The sequence below is a fragment of the Temnothorax longispinosus genome, chromosome 9, assembly GCF_030848805.1.
Source record: "Temnothorax longispinosus isolate EJ_2023e chromosome 9, Tlon_JGU_v1, whole genome shotgun sequence".
Lineage (NCBI taxonomy): Eukaryota > Metazoa > Arthropoda > Insecta > Hymenoptera > Formicidae > Temnothorax > Temnothorax longispinosus.
Genome location: NC_092366.1, coordinates 4,562,861 through 4,581,627, shown reverse-complemented (window position 1 = coordinate 4,581,627; position 18,767 = coordinate 4,562,861). Strand labels below are relative to the sequence as shown.

Below are 18,767 nucleotides of genomic sequence, written 5' to 3'. Positions count from 1 at the left end.
TGGCGGATGCGTGAAGATACGAGGGACGTGTGTGTGTGTGTGTGTGTATGAGATAAAGAGAGAAAGAAAACGCGTGAAAAGCTAGGAATTCGGGAGAAAGAGGGGAAAGACTTGACGTTGCCGGGAAACTGTTCGGTTTTGCAACCGGCGTGAGAGGATGCGTGAAAGTGCATAAGAGTCTGTCTGTGAGGGGGATAGGGACGACGAGCGGGGGACGGGGGACGACATGGAGAGGGCGTGTCGTGGAGTAATCCTTTTAACGCGGGACAGAAGTTGACTGAGACGGCCGATTCGAACACGGTGACTCTTTTTTGCTGGCTCTACCCTTCCTCTTGCTTCCCCCCACAAAAATATAGAAATACGTTGTGCCAATACAGTACATCGTACACAGAGATAGTCACGAGATGCGCGGTAGAACTCCGTTTATCAGAACGTTCGCGGTGGAATTTTGTGCGACGGAAACGGATCGTGTGCCAACGGTATTCCTTACCGTTATCGTAAGATATAAAGATGACTTGGGGTAAAGATTTCCCCAACTATACGTAAAGAGTCAAGAGACCGACCTGTGCTGACGAGGATTCCTCGGTCATTGAGGATCTCTAGTACACGAAAAAATAACATTGGGAAACCGATAATTCCAAAAGTCTGGAATACTATCCGTCTGTGATACCATTCTGGAAAAAACTCGTATTACGAGCAAGAGCTTAAAGATTGGCCTTCTGATAAACGTACTCCTACCGCGCATCCGAATGCTTGCACGACATACATTATACCGTGGCGCGGGCGTGGAGGGCGATTTAAAGGATCGAGGTCTCTTCGTTTCAGAATTGGAGGAGACGTCGAGCGGCGGTGGCGATAGCGGCGGCGATCCGCCGACTCATATCCGCATCAACTTCGAGCGGTGCTTTCGCAAGGAGTTCAGCACGTCGACGCTGCAGGGTAAGACCGCGTCGACCGCCGCCGCGATGGGCGACGATCAGCAACAGCACTCGGACACCGAGATGGATACGAAGGCGATGTCGAAGGACAGCATAAGCAGTGCCATATTTAGCGTGATGGCCGGCGAGGCGGAGATCAGTCAGAGCGACTTCGAGGGCTCGTTCAGGGCCGAGAACGAGCGCACGGAGGGCTCGGTGCGGGACTTCTGCGTGAAGGAGGGCGACGTTTATCGGTGCACCGTGTGCAATCGCACCTACACACACATCAGCAACTTCTGCCGGCACTACGTCACCTCGCACAAGCCTAACGTCAAGTACTACCCCTGCCCGGTCTGCTGCAAGGAATTCACCAGGAAAGACAACATGGTCGCCCACGTCAAGATTATACATAGTCAGAAGCTGCCGTACATGAGTCTCAGCAATAGTGGCAGCAATAGTAGCAGCAGTATGGGTCAGCCGCGGTAGACCATCGCCAGCTGGACGCCCTCGCATCCTGCCTCCTCCCTCAGACCGCGTTTCTCCGACCTCGCGCGTGATCCCACGATGTCGGAAATGCTGTAGATCACGATATCACGTCATTTCCATGATAGCTATTACGAGATAGATTTTCGAGAGTTTGACACCAAGATTTTCTATGTTACCGAAAAGCTTTGATACCGGTGATTAACAGATAGAAAGGACGAAGGTTTTAGAATTGATGGTGTGATCGTAGATTATTGTACCAAGGAATTATAGGTAGGAAGAAATGATCGCGTCTATGACGGATGAACGTCATAGGCAGGCTCGTGGGCCTGATGCGTTTGCCAAGAAGACAAAATCGAAGAACGTGAAGATGAGGGAGGAGGAGGGAGATAGAGAAGCTCAAGAGAAGCGCGAGGGAGGTCAGTAACGCCTCGAACGAAGTCGGTGCGCTTCTACGAGCGGAAGGAGAGAAGGACGATAGATAGATACGAGTAAGCGAGTAAACAAATAGGTAGGCAAGTGGCTGATCTTGTGGCTATACCGAAAATGGCCAGAGTGGGTGTTCACGCGGAGAACAGGTGGGTGTGCAAGACTCAAAGCTATGAATATCGCCGGAGCACACGATTCTTAGCTTTCGCGCGAGCGTTCTTCATGGCAGGTCTTTCCGGTATGCGAATTAATCATTTGGGCGAATCAATCATCTCTAATTCATGGGGTAAACATATCTCGCGAAGGGTGTGTTTCGCCGTTCTAACATTACACGACATGCATGTTGCATGAGACTAGCTCAATATCTTGATACCAAATCTATGCCTTGGAAGAAGAGTCGTATATTCAGATATCAAACACGTGCAGTACTTTTCTACTTCCAAGCCGCAGAATTCTTTTTTTTTTTAGGGGCGCTTTAGAGACACGCGATGTCGGTCAAATGATTAAACGAAGCTGATCTACCGAGTTGCATCGACGTTGCGTAATCCGCGATGCGCGGGTCTGACCAAGTCCAGTAACCATTACGACAAGCAATTATTAAAATAATTTCGATGCGATATTTAAATGTATTAGCGAACCGTCGATTGACGGATCTCTTTGACGGTATCTTTTTAGCAAAAAGATCTCGGGCAGCTGCGTACAAGCGATGTTGCTCTGAATTTTATCCCTATTTCAGGTCCTGGTCCCGATCTTGGTCCTAGCGTTAGTCCTAGTTATCGTTATCAATCTCCGTGCCTTCGTGGACCCACAATGCGCACGCTTCGGCATTTCGCGTTACGCAACGTCCGTCTTCTTGTGAAGGATCGAGCTTCAAGCGCCGGAAATCTTCAGGAACGATTCGCGCGCGTAACAAGCAACGGGCATTAAAATTACAAAATGAACGAGCTTTATCGTGTTCGCCCCCGAAGAGAAAGGGCGAGGCGGATGTAAAAACGGGAGACGGAAGTAGGAAGAGGCTTTATACCGCATCATAAGCAAAGAGTTTATATAAACCTAACCGATGCGTCGTCTCAACGCGGTTCAGCGTCGTACAACGGGTGATCAGTTGTAAAAAGGAAACCGGTTGTCGCGTAGCAAAGTGAAGTGAGGGGCGAGTAGGAGGAGAGGCATCGTGTAAATCCAAATCAACGCAGATAGAGAGAAAAAGTATATTTACTATTGCCTGACTTATATTACGTTGCAGAAAGAATCAAACACGCCAGCTGACGTAGCTCGGCGATACATTTCTATGAAAATATAGTGCGCGCGCGTGTTTTATATATCCTTTGTTCGCGTTCTTCAAACGCAGGTCTCTTCAGGCCTGGTTAAAAAAAAAGAAACTTTCGATACTTGATATAAGATAGAGCACCTCGAAGTTATCTTCTCGAAGAAGTAACTTGAGGCGATTACGTTATGTATAGCAATAAAAGAAGCTAAGCTCTTGCAAGTCGAAGTTGAGGGTGTTGAGAACACACCAATTACATATAGTAATTTGTTACGTAATTATTGAATTATTGAGAGAATTCAACTTGTAGGAGACTTATCAGATTCTTATCTTTAATAGTGGATGCGAACCAGGGTGAAACGTGCGCGCGCACGAGCGATATAAATAATAAGGAAACTACGTAGACTGAGTAAATGCAATATATATGTATCGATGACCGTTCGCCATGTTGTTGTTGAGCCGTTTGGGTCGCGGAAGGGAATGCCGCGGAGGCATTTTCTGGGGAGTGGCGATGAAAGGGGCGGAGGGACGGTACGGGGGAAGCGCGCAATCTCGCGAAAGACTGCAGAGGGACGGTTTTAACGACACCAAATACAAGATAGTACTGACATTGGATAGACTGAAGGCACCTTAGTAGTAACTTAACGCCGCCGCCATGCCGGACCGTCCTGTCCTGTTCGGCTGAGTCCATTTCCGGATGTCGACGTGAACATCCGGAACGCTAAGTGGAGAACGCGGTGAGCCGGGTGATAACGTAAGAACGGCCATATATTATATCAGAACTGGAACTAAAGCTGTCTTAGGTCTGCTCTTTCAAAATTTTGAAGAATTCTGTAACGGCACAGTTAATAATTCCGCTACGATCGGAACAAGTGATTTTGAGAGAAAAAAAGTTTGCCAAGTTTGATAGCGAGCTATGAGTTATTCATGTTCATCGTTTTGAGATGCATAGCATATGTATATCTCACTTATCATTGGATCGCCATCAGAACTATCGCTGATCTGTTTATTAAAAGTTTGCGTTTATAATAGCTTCTATAAATCTTATTCTGCATGCGATAGTAGTTTCGAATCAGTCATCTTTACTTTTTTTTTTTTTTTTTACTACTTTCATCTTTATTCTTTAAATTATTTTTCATCCGGAGTTCACCAAGTTCTCAAGCCTAGCTTCCTGAGCTTTGAATAGTCAGTAACGAGTCCATGTAATTTTTACACACGTAGTTAAAAATCTATATATGTAACTCTTTTTATCCGTTATTTTACTCTTTGCGATTTGCAGATTTACCTTGACAATCGGATGAGAACGTTGTCATCAACCGAGACAGGTCGCACGGCGGTACGGTAACGGCGGTTAGAGGCTTAGTCGCGAGAAAAAGCACTAAAAGTACGAGATCGTAGCTTACTATATTTTGCACCTTACACTCCGTCGAGCGCCCTCCCTCCGTGAGAGGGGCGAGACGATTTATATACAAATTTTTCACTAGTTGGGCATAGACGTTAGACGACTAGAGGCTACATAATAACTATAATTACTATTATTATCACTACTACTATTAATCAGTTATTACAAGTGACGGAGATCTTCGTTGTTACTTTAACGCGCGGTGGGGTTGAACGAGCCCCGGTCGACCAGTGTTGTTCGTTCGTTATTCAAGAGGTATCTAGCGTTGCAAAGAAGATAACAAAAAAAATAATCGTAAGGGCCGGATCGTCGTCGTGAGCGACAGTGGGCCCCGTGATATGACCTGGAATAAGTGCTCTCGCTCGTTTCGTCATAGAAACGGTAATCGGAGATTGAAATTTGAGTATCGCGTTTAAATAGAAATGTTCTTCGCGATATTAGAACGCTACCTCAAACACGAAGAGACACGTTTTGTTAAGTTAGAGCATGATCTTGAAGTGTTAGAGCAAAGTTATCGAGAGCCCTTGCTCCGCGTTTATTCGAGGGGCCCGCTAGAGATCACGATCCGCGATTCGAGCGTACTTTTAAGCGAATAGAGAGTTCTATAATACCAGTTAGGCAAAGGCAGCAAAGATAGCGCAGTAGACGTAGCAGAACGAAAGGGACCTGTGACAGGAACAGGGGGTTTGTTGAGTGGAAGAGACGGCATGGGGGGGGTGGTTGTTTCGTGAACGTTAAGAGAGATGGGTGGGTGGGCCGTGCCGTGGATTTTCGCGCACTCAGGTCAATTATCCGCAATATATTCGAAACTTCGATGGACCAAAGAGCTTACCGAACCTTGTAGATTATTTATTTCCCATGCGAGAAAGGACGGAAATGTCCTGGAGAAATCTTCCGCGAGTCTCAGAAGCCCAGGATACGCGGTGCCAATGAAAAATCAACAGATCTTTTTCGCAATTCGTACAATTTATTTCGCAATATTATGCGATGTATTAAATTTTACAAGAATTCATAGTTGGTTGAAAAGTGCTTAATGGCCGAGATAATTGATTAGCTAATTAATCAAGTGAAAAGACAAATTTATTATCGTTCATGAGTTAGATAGATGCAATAAGTTTACATATTTACAATATGTATCACGCTTGTCAAATTACAAATTTATTATTATTCATGAGTTAGATACACGCAATAAGTTTACATATTTACAATATACATTGTACTTGTCAAATTATAATATTCTAAATATTGTTAGAAAAAAGTTGAATATTTATATAAATATGAGTGACAACTTATTATTACTTATTTATTCAAAGATTGAAGAATTTGAGGGGGCAGGGCTTGTTGCAATTTATTCATAGTGCTCCATATTTTTCTTTAAGATTAAATCGTAATCGGAAAATTTGGCACCCAGTATTCCTTGGGACGGCAGGATCTCGCGCCGTCAGGTCAATTATTATCCGCAATATTCGAAACCTTGTTGGACCAAAGAGTGTCTATAAACGGTAGGATCCCCGAACGCTCTTAAGAGAAAAATCGCGTCAAGGGTGGGATGAGGGGAGGGAACGGTCACGGCCTGGTTCCACGATGGGTTGTCACAAGCCCGTCCAACGTGTGTCCAGCGTGGGTATGCGATACGGCGAAAGGATTCAGGGTAGAACTGGGTAGATTTTCACGAAAAAAAAAATGCGAAAAACAAAAAAGTGCAAAGAGGCAGCGGCTAGACAGCTTATATATCGATTTTTTTTAGGAGGAAGAGGAGGAGAGGCAAGCAAATAATAATTAAATACACTCACATTTGATAATCACTGAGAGGCTAAGACTAACTCAATTAATTAAAGGAAGAGAAAGACGGGAAGGGTTATCGAGGGGAGAGGATCACCGGGGAGAGCAAAATGCCTGCAGGTCCTCTCGACGCGAGACAATTTTTCGAAAGGATTTCTCTTTTCCTGGGAACGTTGCAATTTCCTCGAATTCGAGCGAGTTGATTTTTGACAGATCGGATTTATATCGTTGTTATTGCCGTTTGTTGTTTGTTTTATTTTTCTTTCGCGACGGGCGAACCTGCAGGGCCTCTCGTCGGTGTGCGGTTTCTGAGGGATTTTATCAATTTGTACAATAATAGCTTTGATTCACCCTAGTCGATGTCGGCGTGAGAAGCGCGGAAAAAGGGTGTGAGAACTGGAGATCGCTATATATAGGTATATATCGCTATTGTCGGCGTGATTTGATCGTTCTCACATTTTGCAATTTTTTTTCTTCCGCGCTTTCAAAAAATTCTACGTATACCAAAGGATCATGAATTTACATATATATATATATACACACATGGTAACTTATAGCAATTATTTATATATATACATATATATAAAATATTTATCATTTATCATCGCGCTGAAGTTTCGCTTGACACTCCTTCGATCCGCAGAATGTTCCGCAAGACGCACTTTCGAAACATCTCGCGTATATATTTACAAACTCATATACAAGTTGAAATCGACTCTCGATTTTTAGAATAAGTCTTGATAGAGCCTTTGTAAGTTTCTGAGATTTTTTAGATTCATGACATTTTTTTTTACCTTTCCATCTTGTTTTACCGTCGCAAAATTCCAGGTCGGTGAGCATCCCGTATTCGTTGCAAAAGTTATCACATCCTTTTGTGGCGATCAGAGCAGTTACAGAAAGCACTTGGAGACACGCGACGATAGCACGCGATGATAGCACGCAAAACACGGCCCGATTCTCGAGCTCGCTCCGGATTCCTCGCCGGCATCTGAAGGCTCGTGATCAGGATAAATCGCTGTTTAGAAAAGCATAGATCGAAGAGGATGCAGCGACTGATCTTGAGACTTGTTGCTTAAATTTAAAGGCGTTTGAAAGGGAGGAGAAATTCGCTCACGTTCGTTGCCTTCTCGACGTTGTTGAACTTTTTAGAGTTAAGATCGTTAAAAAGCGCTTTCAATCGTTGCCAATTGTAGGGTGGGGACAATCGAGAGGGGAAAGGGGGCTTTTTCGCGAGTGATCGAGGGTACAAAAAAAGAGAGAGATATATATACGACGTCAGGTCCCCGTATATTCGTACAAAATTTAGTGTTCAAATTGTAAAAAGTGTTCATAAGTCAAGGATGAGGTGTCGCGCGAGGAATCGCTCTATTCGCGCGAGGACGGCCGTGTCTGCGTACGTGTGCTATATCGCTCCAGTTTCCTTGTCAAAATTCCGTCTTTTCCTCGGAATTTATTCGTGCACGGATTACGAGAACCGTACGTGCCGCTTGCAATAGATAAGCTTCGAGGACATTCTGTGTATAACGATACGGAAATTGGAATTCCGAATCCGGATTAGATTTTGTTGATATTTGTTGAATTGTACATATATATATATTGTAAAATTTTATAGCGTCGTTGTGTCTTCAAATTTTATCACCAAATTCTCACATTTTCATGTATAATTTGTTGCATCGTATAAAATTTTATCGTGTGGCAAAAAGAATTTTTATCGCGTACGTTGACCGAGCTGTACGCTCAGAAATCGAGCTCATGTGCGTCTGCAACTGCCTGTTATCTGCATCTCGAAGGGGGGCGCAAGACCCCATCGGAGGTTGCGCCTCTCTACGACCGGTGACGTTCTCACGCTCTCATCGCGGGTGCGATAGTCTCGCCGATGGGGTATCGAACGTGTTCGCTTAGAGCACGTTTCAATTAATGGATCTTGTTGGGAAGAGACGTAGGAAGGTAGGGGGAGTCGTGAAAAAAAAATTACGATATAGAGTATATATATTATAAATATATATATATTATATTTATGCGAACGCGTGAATTCTTGTGCAAGGGTGTCGTGTCGAGATTCTTTCTCGTCTCGTTATGCGTTCGTCCCTTCGCGAAAGGGGGGGACCACCAGTCAATAACATATTGATTATTCTTATAGATTTCTCGCGCGATACGCATCGTTGCAAAGATAAGCCCATCATCGCGAAAGAAAGAAAGAAAGAAAGAAAGAAAGGAAATAGAGAGTCAGAGAAAAAGAGAGAGGAAGATTAATTTACGAGGCTTAAAAAGCAGACTGTACTATCGAATAGATTTTAATATAATATATATATTAAATTAAAAAAAATATATATATATACATACACATCAATATATATATTAAAGAAAAGAATCATAGTTTATTATCGCAATTAAATTACCCACGGATGTACACGTATACAGAGAACAAGAACGAAAGCGTGTGAGAAAGAGAGAGAGAGTCAAACAAATGGTACATATATATATTATATATATACATACATATTTACATATATTATTGCGATTATTATTATTATTATTGCGATTATCATTATTATATATATTATATATATATATAAACAGAAGTTATATCGAATATATTTTAGCGCTAGTTGATAATACCTATTATATATATATATATATAACGTCGTTGCAGTTTCGAGACGATGCGTCAGAAAACGAGGGTAAAAATAAAAATAGAAAAAAGAAACAAGTGTAAGAGCGAGAGAGAGAGAGGGGGGGATCGAGGATCGCCACAGTTACGAAAACGGAGAAGGGATCGTTCGACCCCCGAGATTTTTCTTGTAAATGCAATTAAATGCGAAAAAACGCGCAACGCCGCCAATACGTTGATTTTAACATGTGCTCTTTATGCGGGATCCGATGTTTTAAAACGCGCGAGTAGTCCCCGGTTCGGTGCCTTTCTTAAGCGACATAAAATAAACGACAATGTTGAAAAAAAAAAAGAGAAGAAAATAGATGGAAAAAGCGTGATGAATATTGTAGTGCGAGAGCGAAAAAAAAAAGAGACGAATAAATAAATTGTTATCGCGCGCGCGTCCCTCTCCCTTCATCGAAGGGACGGATCGACGATCGCATTCTCAGTGCCAAATATAAGGGAGAGATTCGCTTTCCGAGAGGGCGAGAATTTAATAAGAAGAAAAAATAATAAGGAGACAAGAGAGAGAGAGAGAGAGAGAGAGAGAGAAAGAGGAGAAGGCGAAAATTTTATAGAAAATTTTTCTAAAGCTGACGAGTCTTTTCTGACGCTGGGTAGACTTAGTATATTTTATATGCACTGTTTGTTCGACTATGACTATCAATAATAAAAAGAACGGTGTTCAATAGATTGTAAATCGGAGGATTCTTAAATATTCTCGCCGATCACCGAATCATCCGCTGTACACACGGTGTCTCGAAAGGGTGGCTCCGATCCGCGAACAGATCGCGAGAGATTTAAATTTCTGGAGTCCCGCTGAAAAATCTGAAATTCTTAAATTCGTGCGTGCGCACGAATCTCAAAATCCATCTGGATCTAATCGATCGAATTGGCTTGGTAAATTTTCCCGTAGCTTCTTTCGGGACATTCTGTATACCTGACGACTTTCCGAGATTCGTGAGCGACGGAACTTGCCGCAGAAAACAAAAAAAATTCTGCGGAAAGGGGAAGCTTCGCGTATCCCGGTAAAGTCGGTCGTGCCTAACGTATCAAGTAACGTATTAATATATTGTGGTGAATGATGATAAAAAGAGAGAGCGAAAGAGAGAGAGTGTGTGTGTGTGTGTGTGAGTGAGAGAGAAAGGGAGTGTGATGAACATCTTTGTCAAGCGAATTTGCAATCGTCATTACGTGCGCAGAGATCGGTGGGAAGTGTGACAAAAATATGTGTTCAAAAAAGAAAGAGAAGAGGAAGCGGAAATGTCTGTGCGGCCAACGTTTTCCGCGTTTCGTCTACATGACGGCGACGGTTTCGCATTTTTTTTTCTTTCTAATCCCGTTGACTCGAGAGGAAAGGTAACTACCAATGCCACTAACAAACTGTAGTGATCGTATGTAGTAATTGTTGTTTTTTTTTTTTTTTTAATTTTGTCTTGTTCTCCTTTCCTTTCTCAGCTCCACTTTTGCGTTATTATTGTGTTATACGATAAGCGCGCACGTGAAGCCGCCGGTCTTGCTCAAAAGCAAAAAGAACATGTTTTCTAGACCACGACCCGCTAGAATATACCAAAAGAGAAATTTTGTGCAAGAGCACAATTAATACGATTAAAAAATTATATTAACACTGTATAGAAAGAATGTTCGAAATTTATTTTCTTAATTTCAAGTGACTAATTATTGAATTAATACGTTAGATTAATCTTTAATATTGCTAAATCGAGAAGAGGTAGCCAGTACGTTTAGTGCTGTGAGAATTTTAACGGCTTTGAAGATGCGTTTGTTAATCGAGTAAAATTTTATTAATCGTACTAACGAGGGTCTATGATCTTGCGTGATATTCGTGGTCAAGATAACGTCAGTTTCATTTAATTAACATAACAAAGTGCCATAATCGTAAGCGCGACTGTCACACGACTTCCTCGACGGGCAGGACGCGGGTTTCACGTGCGGCGAACGTTCACGCTGGTGTCACGCCACGGAATTCGAATATACCCGTATGCATATCTCGATTTGTATGTATACATTATTTTTATTTGTACGCCGACACTGGATGTCAAGAGACCTCCCCGCACTCGTCACGAAGCACCGTTATTCTTAGCCAAAAATTACTTTTATTTAGTTTTTTCGTTCTAGCGCACCCTCGTCTCGTCGGCCGCCGTCTCGGCACGAATGGCAATCTTCTTAGATTTCGCCCAGAAATTTATTTTTCACCTGTGGAAATACTTGCGGCGAAATCTTCCCGCTAATCTTCTCTTATTACGAGTGTCGAGACTTTTACTTCCCGCGAAGCGGTGGAGATTTCTGCCGACGCGATTGTTAATAAGGATCGACACTTGCGATAATTGGAGGGAAAGTAGAATTAGATTCTACGAGTAGCAAATTGTTTCTGCAAGAAACATGGTTTCGTTTAAGAGAACAAAGTCTTTCGTTATTTTTTTTGTGAGGAAGAAAGACGCGTCGTCGGAATCGCGGCTGCCGAGGAGACGATTCTTAGGTGTTAAGTTTCCTTCGTCGCGGTTTGCTCGAAGAAGCGACTCGATCCTGACGTTCTCCAGAGCGATTCTTAGGACTCTTCCACGTCCTGGAAAACTCAGGACGGTCGGACGGCCAACCGCGACGAGAGGCCAGCGATTATTATTTTTTACAGACCTTTGTTTTGCATGTTGCGCATTGTTGTTTTATTTTCTTTTTCTCTTCGAGAAAGGAAGAGCAAAGAGATTGTGGAAAATAAGAAAAAAAATATATATATGTATATGTGTATATGATTTTCCGTTACGTTTATATTGTTATACAATGTTTCATTTTATATTCCTTTTTTCTCTCCTCAAGTTTTTTTCCTTCTGTTTTAATTCTTATGATTTAAGAAGTAGAAATTTTTTCCAGTGAACTTTAAATTAGATTTATTGGATTATTATTAAATACACTTACACGACTTAAATACATACACATTTATAAAAAAAATGGTATGATTTTAACTGGATTAATTTCTTCGGCGCGAATATTTCGGTGATTTTAACTTCACTCCATTTTATCCCATTCTACGTCCCTCATTTATGATGTATTTTTATTAAGTTATATTTATTATTACAGCACTGTGTACAATTCTGTATTTAGTCTTAAATCGATATCATTTGAATGTAGTTTTAATTTTAATAGTAGATCGATTACATATTCATATAGTTGGTAGCGATATGTATTTAGATCACTTTGCATGCGTCGATATTTTTTTATCGTGTATACCATTAGCTCGATTATTTATTTATTGGCCTTATTTTATGGCTTTCGCATGCAACGCACCGGAATCTTACGAAAGTATCCTCTTCGAGCGATATTTCAAAAGAGACATCGCGCATCATTTGTAGAAATATCGCTATCCTTGGAGAAAGTATCAACAACCGGGAATAATATTCAGAGCAATTAGTCATACGAACAATTATTTAAAAATCCCATTAATGTCAAAATAGAATTTGGAGCGCTTCTAAAGGAAGTTATTATATCGATGCATTTGGAAAATATATGATATACTGATACATTTAAAAATGACATTGAAGCATATTAAAAACTATAAAAATCTGCATTAAACAATATCGATACTTTCGAAGGAGGATGTAGCGTACTATCCATATTTTTTTTGATATTTTATAATAAATTAGTAAAAGTCACATTATCTATATTAAATAATTCAATCTTCGAATAATTTGACTAAAAGCACATTTACTAATCGTCGTCTTTCCACAGAGTTCTCGTCGAGCAAAACGGATAACGGCAACGAGACCTGGAAGGAGAAAACTCGCGGATTGAACACGGGCGCATCGCCGGCCACGACATCGATGGACGTGTCGTCGCCGTCGAACTCGTCGTCGTCCTCGTCGCCGTCGAACGCACGAGCGAGCACGTCATCGTCGACGTCGACGACAAACGCGGCGCCGACGACGACGAACGCGGGCGCGACGACGACGACGACGAGCGCAGGCGGCACATTGACCCGCAGCTCCTCGGGATCGCCGGCCTCCCGGAACGCCGGTGGCGGCGCGAACACCACGTCCAACGCCGGCGCAATGTCGGCGCCGAGCGGCCGTCAGGCCCCGAAGCGACGTATGCGACGTCGCGCCACGTCGCAGTCCCAGGATCCAGCCGAGCAGCTGACGGAGATGTCGGTGCGCGGCTTAAATCTCTTCCGTTACGCTTCCATTAGCGAGGGTGTCTATCAGTGCACCGAGTGTGCCAAGCTCGACATCCAGAAGACGTTTAAGAACAAGTACAGCTTCCAGCGGCACGCCTTCCTCTACCACGAGGGCCATCAGCGCAAGGTGTTCCCCTGTCCGGTATGCGCCAAGGAGTTCTCGCGGCCCGACAAGATGAAAAACCACATGAAGACCGTGCATGACTGCTTCATGCCCAAGGACTGCGTCATGCCCTTCAGTTTCTTTCTGCCTGGTGGGCCTTAGCGGGCGGGGCGAGGGCGAGGTGGGCTGCCGATCGGCCCGGCGGCGGTTCAGAGGCACGCGAGGAGGATCGGTGCCACCGCGGCACCCAGGACCACGGCCGCGGCGGCCAGAACGACGACCTTCAGGCGCGGCAGTCGCTCCTGAACGGCGTTCGATAACGGCGGGTGAATAGAGTCAATTTCCAAGGACTGCGAAATTTAAAAGCAGAAACAACGTGCGGCACAATTAGTTGGAAAAAATTTAACTTCTATTTTTTGTCAGTATAGAGAAAAAAATTAATCTTATACTAATTATAAGTATGATTATATATAATTATACGGAATATTTTTGATGTTCGGTCAAGACCATAGATTCCTCTACTTGCCTCATGCCTGCGTGCATGTGTCGAGTTTACTTCAATAAGCAAAATAATTAAATATAATCATTTATTCTTTATATCAAAGTTTATTAACACATTTTAAGCAGTGTTCTCTTGGTTTCGAAGCTGTACACAAGTATTTATGCACCTCATTTGTGGGTGCTTGATTTGAGAAATTATTCAACTTGCAATAACTCGGTTAATATTAAAAATATCCAAAAACTATAAAGGACTTCGATTGAGTTTCTTATGTAGAATATGCGATTTTTTTATGACATACATCAATCAAACATTCTGTATATAATTATACATGTATATACATATATACATATGTATGTGTATACACTTATAATTAGTACATGTAATACTTATTTATTTATTTATAAATATATATATAAATTATAAGTATATAATTATAATGAAATTTTTGTGAGGAACTTATATTGCGCCTTTCTGAAAATGTAAAAGATTCAGTACAGTTTTAATTAATTGATTAATTGCCACTGAACAGTTTGCCGCTTTTTTTTGTTATTATTAAAATCCCGAGACAATTCGATAAACAATAAATAAGTAAGCAAACTGTTTCTTAGCGAGATCGAAACGAATATCTTGCGGAATATACTGTCGAAAGAAGTCAATATAGTTCGCATTGAATAATCACCCGCCGTTGCTGCAGCGATCATCGCGTTTGCCAGCATACGTAAGATATCATCCCACGCCGAAAGACGGTTTGGTCACGGACCAATCGCGTAGCCCATCTCACCCCCGCGATGACGGTGATCATCGACAACGATCCGCGCTTCGCCGTGTTCTTCCGCGAAGCGAGAGGAGGCTTCCTTAAAGAGGAAGTGACAGATTCTCTAAAGATGATACGAGCAAACGAGAGAGCGAACTCAAAGAAAGTCTAGAGGGGAGATGATGATATGTGATGATAAAGAAGACGAAGATGAGAGAAGGAGAGAAGAAGGGCAGTCCCTCCTCGCTTTCTGTGTACGTTAGTATTATATGATCCTCTGTGCAATAATGGGCTCGATCCTCGTTTGTTCATCGAGTCAACGTGTATGACACGTGGAAAAGGAAATCGTGGTGCATGTGCATCCGCACATGGCGGAAATATTTTACGAATCGTTCTATTTATTAAATTCTATTAATAACGTACGAACGACGTGATTATTTGACGATTATAACGTATAATTTGCGAACAAAAATATGTAAAGGATTTTTTTTAAAACGCAAGATAGGAATTCTCGATATCGCGAGGATACACCCGGTAAATTCGTTTTCTGCGTGCACCACGAAGCAAGATCCCTTTACAACCTGAAGAAGCAGTCATCAAATCAAGCGTTTCGAGAACTCGGAAGTCAATATCGAACATCGTCGAGTTGAAAGAGAACTATTTTTTACGAGAGCACACTCAGAATCTGTTAGAATAGTTTGTGGTATTCGTGTTGCTCCGAGGAATTAAGAGACATCCATTTCCGAGGTCTCGGCTATTCGGGGTTCCTAAGTAATTATACGAATCCCTTTCATCGAAGAATGCTGACGAATGGAGAAAAAGATTCTTACTCCGATTTCACGAACGGTTTCCTACGAAAGCGCACAATTTCTGTTTCGACGTGTCAAATATTTTTTCTGTCCGTAATTTATCTTTTTAATTTTACGTTAAATTCTAGCTATTAAGAACTCCACTTAATCGTGTTTCTTTTAATCATAATTATTCACTCGGGAATTAAATCTAAAATCATATCTCTAATTGCTACATTTTTGAAATTATGTAACGTTCAATCTTGAACAAAATCCAATTTTTAGTTTGACCAAATAATGCATTCCTGCTTCTCTATAGAATTTTCGATGCAATCTGTAAGAAAATTACAAAAAAAAAGAGGGAAGAAGTAAAGATAATAATGAAGAGGAAGGAGCAAACCGTTATTTCGTGAATCGAACAGAATTAACATTTTAATTAGATACACGCGAAGAAAAGAAAAAGAAAGGAGAGACGAGGAAGTGTATATTTATTATGGAATATATTAGTATGGTGTTAATAAGAACGGAGGAGGAAAGAGAGAAAGAGAGAGAGAGAAGAAAATTCGAAAGAACACGAATATGTGAAGTATCCTGTGTAGCAGTGTTATACCGCGGTGTACAGGTTTCTTTCCCTTCTTCCCTGAAATATCTTCCTGTTTTTTTTGCCTCTTCTGAGGAAGTGTATTATAGAAGCATTGATTATTGATTATTAACTAGTTACTTGCTATATAACTATCGATTATTCTCGCACTTGCTATTACAATCGCAACATTATTTTTATTATCACTGTTACTATATATATTACAGCTATTATTATTATTAATTCTTATTTTTATTATCACTTGTTCGGTAAGGATTATTAACTTTTAGCTCTGGACCAGCATGGATATAAAAAAAATGAATTATTACACTAACTATTATTATTATTATTATTATTATTGTTAAGTATATAAGCAAACGCACAGGTGCACGCGCACATTAGAGAGAAGACGTTATATATTGTATATGTACACGGACACCGTATAAATGTATGCATGTCTGACGGACCCGACTGGAGTCTCTTGTTTCCCCTTCCCTGCCCTCCCTGCGTTCTTTCGTCCATAAAGACCCAAGTAAAGAGATCTGTCTCCAGTTCGGGACGTTGTTGACGGATAAGAGAGAAAGAGTTGAGAGGATACGGGCTGTCAATTAATTGACCCTGCTGAGCAAGAGCTTTCGAGGGAGCATCGACAACCGAAAGAAAGCAGTATTTTGGTCTTCCGCACTGGCGTTATCCGTGTACGCGTGTGAATGAGAAAAGCGATAAAACGTGAAAATGTAAATGCATGTGAGAACGATCGAGCGAGAGAAATATAGAGTTATTTAACAGAATATATGTATAGAGAAAAAAAAAGAGATATCTTATGAGAGGGAATGTGCACGTGCTTGTGATTTTTTCCCAGGAGACCTTCGCCTTGAGTTATCAAAAGTCGCGACGATAACTCTTATCTACGCGGGATCGCGTAATAATTAGGTTGATTCGGCATAAATCGTAGCGTCATAAATGGATCTATTTCGGAATTTTTATTCACGTTATTCGCTTTTTGGTATTACACAACTCTTAGCACTAAATCTTTTAACGCCGTAAATTTAGATCATTGATGCTCGGTTCTTATCAAGAAATATTACAAAGTTCTGAAATCTTTTTAAATTTGATGGTGTTGCTTGTATTACGGCTAATAAAATACAGACCACTTTGACGCAAGGTCTCCGGATACATTTTAAGAACGGTGTCACCTTTCCTCTCCACTTTCCAAGGCGCGTCGCAAGCAGCGGCGAATTTACTTCTTATGGTTTAGTTACGTACAATTACTATTATGTCGCTACGTTACTATAGCGCTGTCTGCTATTCTTCTTTTCTTTTTAGACACATGGCCGGATTTAACGCGTTCATTATTTTATTTTCCAATTTTATTATACTATAACACAGCGGGTATTAGTTAGAAGAGCGCGCGAGATATGTTTAGGCTTTAAAGGAGACGCGGCGCGTTCAATGGAGCAAAACGTGAGATATAGCAAAATGCGATTATATTATTATTAATATTATTATTATATTATTATTATTCTATTCACGATGCAGATATTTTATTTAAGCGTTAAATGGTATATATATTATATGTAGAGAGAAAAAGAAAGAGAGTTTAAACGCCAATTATGTCGCGCCTCTTCCGTTTTTCTGAAAATCTTCCAAAAAGAAAAGAAGGTTTTTTTTTACCACGCTTCACAGTTGTGTACAAATTTTACTATGTAGTAGAATTTGCGACTATAATTCGCAACTAATCAGCCTCCGGGGCAAAGAGAGAAAAACGTATCTTTTAGTAACGATAATAAAACGAATTAATGAAAAAATTCACTTTTACATTGTAATACGCGTCACTTATGTTAATCGTGTCCTTTTCAATGTTTTTCAAGAAATGAAATCTGTATTTATTTTTTGTCAACGTTCGCAGAATTTTCTCCGACAAGATTTCTATAAAAATCGTATGCAAAGATTTTTAAATGGATTAAATCCTTGAATCTACAATCCTACATTCGATCGTTCAATCGACGCTCCAAGTTAAAAAACAAAAGATTTAAATAAATCTATTCGCTAATCACTCGATTAAATTAATTCGTTGATAGTTCTCAATTGATTTTAAATATCTTTCGATACGTGTATTTTTATAGAGCGATAATCTGTCGGGAAAGTTTTAACAAATATACCGTTATTTATGATATGATAACATATGTCAGCAATAGGAGAGACGGAGGAGATTGCGCGGATTTCGAGGGTAGTTTGCACAAAAAATACAGGTACATACGCGTTGCGAATGAAGAAAAGAAAATCTATTATATTATATATTATATATATATATATATATATATGGAAATATATATTATATTACGTTATGTTATATCGCACGTCCGAAAGCACCCTCCAAGACGCGTTTATATAATATATATGTTTATACATTTAATGCATACATAGACGTATATGTGTACATGCTCCACGCGTATACATATATATTGAATAACAATAATAAAGATGATGCAAGTTGCTGCACACGTTCGCACATTATCGTCGCATATCGCGGACGCATGCCTGTCCTACGATTATGTACCGTCTCGGATGTACCTTTACGTGTATATCTTTGGTGCCTGGTGGCGAGAAGAACGACAACGCAATCTAATAACGCGATTATTATTATTTTTATTTGTTTTTATCTAATTGTAGTTTCTCTCTTTGTAACTTTTTGTGATATACATTGCAATAGTCTAGCGGAGTTTGTCTCTTCTGTCATCCTTCACTGCAAACACAGTTCCTCTCGCGTATTTTACATCCCCGTATATATGTGGAAAACCTCATCTATCGCATTATTTTACTTCTTGAATCCCCGTCGTATTCGAGAAGAATATCTTATTGCGAGTCTTTTAAGACGTAAATCACAGTTTGTGTGAGTTATATGCAATTGAAAGGCTTAGCAG

At 40.9% G+C, this 18,767-nt stretch overlaps 1 protein-coding gene across 8 annotated transcripts in view; it reads left to right on the top strand.

The window, feature by feature from the left end:
* LOC139818993 (protein tramtrack, alpha isoform-like) overlaps positions 1 to 18,767 on the top strand; it is a 46,906-nt gene that overhangs the window by 21,622 nt on the left and 6,517 nt on the right. For 5 of the 8 annotated variants that reach the window (XM_071788098.1, XM_071788095.1, XM_071788100.1 and 2 more), the window contains exon 5: positions 12,672 to 18,565. The exons of 2 other annotated variants lie outside the window; for them this stretch is intronic. In XM_071788098.1, coding sequence (XP_071644199.1) covers positions 12,672 to 13,381 — 710 coding nt within the window. In that variant the 3' untranslated portion in view covers positions 13,382 to 18,565. Of the gene's footprint in view, positions 1 to 825; positions 11,694 to 12,671; positions 18,566 to 18,767 lie in introns of those variants that run through there. One more of the 8 variants, XM_071788102.1, reaches the window with a different exon arrangement.